Source organism: Streptopelia decaocto (genome assembly GCF_964273445.1).
Source record: "Streptopelia decaocto genome assembly, contig: HAP1_SCAFFOLD_58, whole genome shotgun sequence".
NCBI lineage: Eukaryota > Metazoa > Chordata > Aves > Columbiformes > Columbidae > Streptopelia > Streptopelia decaocto.
Window position 1 is genome coordinate 258,575 of NW_028115117.1, and position 8,227 is coordinate 266,801.

Sequence of the window (8,227 nt, forward strand, 5' to 3'; positions counted from 1 at the left end):
CTAAAAAGTGTGCTTGCAGGAAGGATATAGTGATAAACAAGTCACTAAAGAGACTTTTATTGTGTTTAGAGACTAGGAGAGCACAGCTCCTCCTTTACACAGCAAACAGTTATAAAAGAAAAGCCAATAGTTAATTAGAAAGGGGATGACAACATTATCACAATAAGAAAACAACTAATAACAACAAAAAATCCAGTTGACAGGCTGGGCCTGTAATTAGCTACATTAAAACGCCTATGTAGAAGCAGATGGGCAGGTTATTGCTTTACAAAACAGTAAAATATGAGTTTGCACAGGGCATCTTTGAGCTCCTGGTTCCTCATGCTGTAGATGAGGGGGTTCACTGCTGGAGGCACCACTGAGTACAGAACAGACACCACCAGGTCCAGGGATGGGGAAGAAATGGAGGGGGGCTTCAGGTGGGCAAACATGCCAGTGCTGATGAACAGAGAGACCACGACCAGGTGAGGGAGGCAGGTGGAAAAGGCTTTGTGCCGTCCCTGCTCAGAGGGGATCCTCAGCACGGCCATCAAGATCTGCACATAGGACACCACAATGAACACAAAACACCAGAGGTCAAAAAATACACTAACTACCATAAGCCCAAGTTCGCTGAGGTAGGAGTGTGAGCAGGAGAGCTTGAGGATCTGGGGGATTTCACAGAAGAACTGGCCCAGGGCATTGCCCTTGCACAGGGGCAGTGAAAATGTATTGGCCGTGTGCAGCAGAGCATGGAGAAACCCAGTGGCCCAGGCAGCTGCTGCCATGTGGACACAAGCTCTGCTGCCCAGGAGGGTCCCGTAGTGCAGGTGTTTGCAGATGGCAACGTAGCGGTCGTACGACATAATGGTGAGAAGGTAAAACTCTGCTGAAGCTAAAAAGACAAACAGAAAGAGTTGTGTAGCACATCCTGTGTAGGAAATGACCTTAGTGTCCCACAGAGAGCTGGCCATGGACTTGGGGACAGTGGTGGAGATGGAGCCCAGGTCAAGGAGGGCGAGGTTGAGCAGGAAGAAGTACATGGGGGTGTGCAGGTGCTGGTCCCAGGCTATGGTGGTGATGATGAGGCCGTTGCCCAGGAGGGCAGCCAGGTAGATGCCCAGGAAGAGCCAGAAGTGCAAGAGCTGCAGCTCCCGTGTGTCTGTGAACGGCAGGAGGAGGAACTGGGTGATGGAGCTGCTGTTGGACATTTGCTTTTCCTGAGCATGGGGCACTGTCATGAGAAAAAAAAAAGACAGTGTGAAGCCAAAAACGTGTTCTCTGACAAAAATCAAACCAACTCCCATAGACCCTCCCCTGTCACACGCAGACACTCTTGTGTTTTTCTAGGACTACCTGTTTCAGCACTGTGGCTGCAGCCCTGCTTGGGGCTGGAAAATGTGCAACCAAGAGCAGGGCCTCTGCCCATGGGCCGTCAATAAGTCAGCCCAGCTCTGCAGAAGTGGGGCCACGGGAACGGTAGAGGCTGTCCTGGTTCTGCTAACACAGAAGGGCTGTAAGCACTTGCTTTCCCAGTGATAGGGAACAGAGATGGTGAAGGCAGTTTAGGAGTTCCAGGTTTTTTTACATATCCCCCCATATTCACTGTAAAGTGTTGTTGGGTGTCAGGAACCGTCAGCATTTCTGCTGCACTCAGGGAGAACAGAGCAAGTCTTTGAGACCAGAGGGTGCCTGTGGGTCAGTGCAGAGTGAGGGCAGCTGCTCTGTCCCTCTGTCTTGCTCCAGCTGCCCTGGGCTGGCACCTTTCTGAGATGGGGGCTGATCACACTCCCATGTTACCCTGAAAAGCCACCAGGCACTGCTGAGAGCAGAGGGATCCACCTCAGACCATGACAGGTCTCACCCTTTCCTAAGGTCTCAGCACCCAACGTTTAGCCCAGGGGACACACGGCTCATTCCCCAGCCCCACAGACTGCATTGCCCACAGCCCACAGGTCAGAGCAAAGCTGGGACACGTGTGCCCATGGACACACCTGCAGGAAAGGACCCACAAGATCAGGCTGTGACTCCACAGCTGAAACTGCCATCCCCAGAGAGCCTGACAGCAAGAACAAGATCCCAACTGCAGTGACCCAGAGCAGGGGAGCAAGAAGGAAAATGCGGTGAGGGTGGGTGTGAGAGAGGCCAGGGCAGAGGCAGCCGGGCACTCAGACAGCGTCCCCCTTCCCCAGCTGTGCAGCCACCTCCCAGACACCAACACTGCCGGGCAGCTGCTCTCAGCCCCTGTGCTCTGCAGAGGAACTGGAGCTCTGGCTGCACAGGAGCTGCTTCATGCCTTGGAGCCCCCGGCCCTGAGGGCAGAGGCTTTGCTGGGTGGGACAGGAGGCCAGGGGGCTGCTCACAGGAGGGATCTGACCTGCAGGGGGTCACAGGGACTTTTCTCTGTTCTCCCTCCCATAACCATTCCAGGTTCAGTTTCCTCTCATTTCTGATCATTTCCCTGCTGTCTGGAGATTCTCCCCCTGGGAGGTGTTTCCCTGTCCATGTCTGTTCCCTGTCAGTGCTCACAGACCATCCCACCCTCTGTGCCCTCCCGCTGGCCCTACAGATCCTGCCTGTTCACAGGGCACTGCTTGGGGGCATCTTCCTGTCTGCAGGCTGGAAACCAGGACAGGTCAGACTAAGGCTGACGGGTCCAGCCAAGGTGATGCAGGTGCTGTGCACAGGCAGAGGGGTGGGGAAGGGATGTCATGAGCCTTCTGGCAGATGTACTGATCACTCACAGTTGCAGTTCAGGAGTCTCAGTGACTTGTTTAAGCATGAGAGCTCATTTTCATTTTATCCTTTCCTGCACCCCCCACCCCTTGGGAGAGGAAACTGAAAAGACAGGCTCAGGAAAGCTCCTTATCTGCCTGCTAATCCTTACATTGATCTTGTCATTGGGGCATCGCCTTTAAAAAATTCTGGTGGTGATCTGGATGTGTGAGCAGCCCTGACCCACACAGCACCCTCTCCACAGGAGAAGCACCTTTCCTGCCTTTATTGGGGATGCTCCTTCCCCCCACAGCTTGTCCCCACAGCACCGTGGGGATCTCCCCCAGACAGGGACCCTGCTCTGCAGGACAGCCCTGGGCACCCCTGGGTGCTCCCCCTGCAGTCACCCTCAGCAGAAGTTGTCGTCATTCGCTGTCCCTCTGACAGTGCAGCAGGGAAGCCCTGCTCTGGAGTGTGTTCTTCTCCTCTACAACAGAGATACTGTGAGAGAGACCTGACAGATCCTGTAAATCAAGGAATGTACCAGCCTAAGGACTGCCTCCAGGAAATGCAGCTGCATTGTCTTACATGCAGAGACTTACCGTGTTAGGACTGTGAAGATTTGTCTCTCAATGAGCCCTCAGCAACCTACAACCCTACATTGCATTTCCCCTCTCTCTGCCTGTCTCCCGTGCCCTCGGTGCTGCAGGCAGAGCCCTCAGCCCTGCTGCGTGTGCAGAGGAGCTGCTCCTGGGCAGAGCTGTCTCTCTGCAGCGCTGCCGCTGCCATGAGCTCCCTGTGTCCCAGGAGCCCAGCCCAGCTCAGCAGCACAGGAGCAGCCCATGATGTCCCTTTCTCTGTCCCCTCTGGGCTCCTTCAGGTGTCCCTGGAGCTCCAGCGGCACATCCTTTCAAACAACCTTAAGTAATCAGTCATGTTGATTCTCTCTCCTCTGAAGAGACACATCATTCTGTTCTTTGTATTAAACAATGAATTCGTATGAGAATCAACTTTTCTTGTCCCATCATTAGACAGGACACCAGGAATGTTACAGCAAAGGATCTAATTCCTCCAGGCCGGGGGAGGAATATGTTCAGTTGAATGAGTTCAGGCATTTTATTCTGGTTTTATACTCCCAGGTCTAGAGACACATTCATCAGTCTTTGGCCATGTCATGTCCATGCTCTGATTCAAAGCCTTTGCACACATGGGCTCTTGGACACTTGGTACCAGGTTTCTTGTGCAGGTCAGAGCTGGGCTGGTGCCACAGCAGGGGTGGCTCAGCCCAGATGTGAGGCAATGTCCTCAGCCAGGGACCTGACTGGGGGAGCTGGAGCTGTCAGTGCTGCAGACAGAGCTGTGACACGGATGGAATGAACTGCCAGGCAGGGTGGCAGGAGTGAGTTCATCTGGTCTGCAAGGACAGCAGCCTCCAAGCACAGCAACAGTCCAGATCAAAGCTCTGTCCAGACCTGTAAGGCAATTCAAGGGCCCCATAATGAGCTGTTACTACTGCAGGAACAGTTAAAGGAGAAACAAAGACACTTTGTAGCTACTGATGAATTTAATAAGAGAAAGAGGTGAGAATCCCTGTGTCCTTTTGTCATCCCTCTTCACCAGCCATGTGTCCCAGGCCTCTGTGACCTGAGACAGGAATCTGCAGAACAACCAGCAGTGGATGGGGATCAAGTCAGGGGTCACTGCAACTAACACAATCCTCTCCAGTCTATGGGACAGCAGGGGCAGCATCCCAGGAGCTGGGACAGCAGGACCATGTCACAGTGAGGCCACTCTCCACCATCTGTGAAAGCTCATGGAGACTGGGGGGACTCCCTGACCACTGGCAGCTCTCACACTGTGTGTGCACTTTTCAAAATGGCCAATGGGTTAGCAGGGGAACTAAGGGCTGTGCTCCAGAGCATGTCCACTGGGACCCCATTTCTGGGTGTCTGGAAGAGAAGGTGACGGGGTTTGCCCAGGGCAGGTTGTTCCTGTCCATCCTCTTTTCTTTCTGTGATGAAAGGACAGGGTTGTGGACGTGGGGAGAACATTGATGGTCTGTTACCTGGAAGTCAGCAAGGCATTCAGTGTCATCCCCTGCAATATTCTCGTATCCAAGGTGGGATATTATGGTCTGTGTCAGTGAGTAAGTAAATGGGTAAAAAGCAATCTGGATGGCTGGGCTTGGAAAGGTGCTGTAGAAAGGGAGAAACTTTCCAGTCATGAGGACAGTCCAGCACTGGAAGCTGTTTCCCAGGAGTGCGCACTCACTCTGTCCCAGAAAGAGACCAAGATGTGTTTGGATAAAGTCCTGAGCAATCTGGTCTGACCCTGCTGTGAGCAGGAGGTTGGTCAAGACACCTCCTGAGGTCCCTTTGAGCCTGAATGACGCTGTCCTTTCATCCCCTTCATGTTTTCAGTTAAACAAAGCTCTCAGGTTCTCACTGAGCACATGAATCATTCACATGAGGTGCAGTGCTGCTTTGACAAGTAATCGTAAACAGTTTTGACCACATCTTTTGCATCCCTTTTCATTTGCCCCAACCCAGGGTCTTTTTTGCTGTCCTAATACCCTTGCAGAAGGAACACACCACCTTGTTTGTCCTTTCATAGCAGGTTGTTCAAGAGGTGTCAACATCCATGTACAGAGTCTGCACATCAGCCAGGCAGCAAAGCCACCGTTACAGAAATGGAGTCGAGACACTTGACCAGCTGTTTGAAGCCAGGAATCAGCGTGACATGTCTGCTGAGATTCCAGTGAATACCTAAATTTGAAGAGCAGGACATGTGAGTCCTCCTTGGGAATCCTGGCTCAAATTCTTACCCTTATGGTGCTTCAGGTTGTGAAGAGAATCAAAAGCAACTTTTTGGTGGAGTTAGTTTATTTTACATGTGTCACACAGGGCAGATGATGAGAGCTCGCAGCTCCAATCTCTGCTGCACTCTAAGGTTTGATACCCCATCCATAGGGATATATCTAAGTGGTTCTGATAAAGTGTGGTCTTGCAAAAGTCACCTTTTGTATCCCCAGGTACATGGACACTGCTCATGTGCCTCTGCAGAGAATGACAGAGGCTGAATCACTTTCTCAGGAGAAACTCCTTGCTGGAAAGATACAGCTACGGGGCTGGCTCAGCCAGGTTTTATTGCATTTCACTTGGTATCAGATTTGTATATATTGGATGCTTTTCGGTGGTAACACCTGCACAGATGATCACAAAAAGAGGGCAATTTCATAAGAGATGGTTACAAAGGGCTTGTCATGAACAAGAAATCTCACCATGAGCTCTGGAGGGAGCGAGGAAGATTATAACAAGCACCAGGGAGAACCAAGAACCATGCTTGAGGCCTCTATTGAAGAGCAAGAGCCCCTGAGCAGCAGTGACAGGACATGTGTGGTGTGGGACAGGGGCAGGGGATGTGGGGTAGAAAAGGGTGATGGCTGATGAATTCAGCAAATCCTCACAACCATGTCTGAGCCACAAGTGGAATGTGGCTGATGTTTGTGGGTGGAGGGGGAATAGGAGGAAGATTTTTGGGGGTAGGGTTCCTTCGGAGTAATGATATATGGCAGTGTCATTTGCATGCTGTGGGCATGGCTGTGCCTGGGAGATGGGGAACGGCTGCTGCTGGGGTGGCTGTGCTCAGTCATGGCCCATGAGCTGACCCTGCTCTGCTCCTCTCTTACACTGCCCACACTTGGATGGTCCTCAGGAATCATCCATCAACCTGGAGGAAGCACCAACCTCCTGGAGCGTTGGCCCATTACAGAACAACAGGAGTGAAAGGTTTGTGAGACACATGGGGGTGCAGGAAGAGAGTGGTCTATGCGTAGCAGTAAGTGTGTTAAAGAAGAAGACCTAAAGACCATGGTCTGGTCATGCTAATGTGGAATAGACTGATATTTCTTTTTTTATTTTAGGGCAGCAGAAGAAGGAACGTGTGCATTTCAGTGCTGGGGCACGGATCCAAACTAAGGATTCAAGCAAGTTTGGGACTGGGACAACTCAGGTGATTGGTGACCATTGCCAGGTCTATGAAAGAAGCTGAATGGGTTTTGAGGACCTCACAGGCATTGCCAAATCCTCAGAAAACCAGAACCTTGTGGTTAAAGCAACAGCACTTGGCACCAAACCCACCTCCAAAACAAATACCCTCCCAGTGACCACAGGCAGAGCCTGAGAAATATAAGAAAGAAATTGTGTCCTTGGTCGGGTCCTGATGTCAGGGCTCAGCCATCGTGATGATAAACAGACATGAAGGGCTGACATGGCATCAGAGCCACCCCCACATCACCTTCCACACCTGTAACCACTGTCTCCAAGTCTTTCCTTCACCAACCTCCAGGGACAGGGACCTCGACTGGTTGTTTCCTTCACAGCTGTGTCAGTGATGGCCCTTCATGGGGTCCCAAACACCCTCAGAAACTTGGGGTTTGCTTCTGCCTTTCACGTCATGAGAGGTTTGTTCATTCTTTCAGCGTCTGCAGTTCACGATCGTGGCAGCAGAGAGCTCATGAACATACAAAATGCTCTTACATGCTAATCCACTGTGCATCGTTTTCCTAAATGCTTCAAGTCTGGTGTGGATGATTAGGGAGATTTCAGGAATAGCCAAACAGAGAGCATTTCCATAATAAACAGCAACAAAGCAGTATTTCTTCTGTTTCATTCCCTGCTCACCCTTCCCTCCCTTTCCAGAACAGGCGGTCTCAGCAGTCTCCAGTTCATATTGTTCTGGAGCGTCTCCTGATAAAGACTGAACTTGTCAGAAAAGTGTGTAACTAAATCACCATGTGAGTGAGGAGACAGGCCAGGACACCTCAAGAGGAGTCACACTCCTCTGGACCAAGAGGTGGGTGTTCCTGGCAATCTCAGGTGCCACAGCACAGTGATACTTGTGTTCAGGGAGCTTGTCAAATGACCCATCTCCTGTTTTGCACAAACACCATCAACTGTTCTTTGGGGTTCCATGAAGACCTGTGGCACACACAAGGTCTTCAGGTCACTTCATGTTGGGAGAAACAACCCATGGGAAATAACCTGAATGCAGCACTGGGATGTGCTGTCTTGAACTGAGGTCCCCATGTCCATTCCTCATGATGTGGGACATCTCAGATGAGTGCAGAGCAGGTGACACACCACAGGGCTGAGGTGTCTCCCATCCTTGGGAGTGGCAACAGGAGGCCAGAGGGACACTGTGACTCCTGCCTCGGTGTGTAAAAGGGACAGACTCTGTCTCTGAACATCCCTGGGTGCATAAGGAGTCCATGATGCCAGCTCAGATGTGGACATCCGACAGAACCTGACATTTCTGTGTGTGACTCCAGGAACAAACCCAACAGGCCCAGTGAGATTCATCTCAGCTGCCTTAACCAGGCTCTTTGCAAGTGCTCCTGTCTGCTACATCACCCTTGCCCGTGATTCCGGATTGTGCTCTCAAAAGTGCCATCAAAACCAGAATGGTTCCAGGGTCCTTAGAAACTGCAGACCTCAAACCCATCTTCAGGAAGAGCAGGAATAGGAACTGGGAG

General features: G+C 51.5%; 1 protein-coding gene across 1 annotated transcript; it reads right to left on the reverse strand.

Moving 5' to 3' along the window:
* Positions 1-257: 257 nt before the first annotated feature.
* LOC309452923 (olfactory receptor 14A16-like) lies at positions 258-1,190 on the reverse strand (the record flags this gene model as incomplete). The annotated part of the gene is made up of 1 exon (XM_082077579.1): positions 258-1,190. One exon carries the CDS (start codon positions 1,188-1,190, stop codon positions 258-260), a length of 933 nt encoding a protein of 310 aa, XP_081933705.1.
* Positions 1,191-8,227: the final 7,037 nt, after the last annotated feature.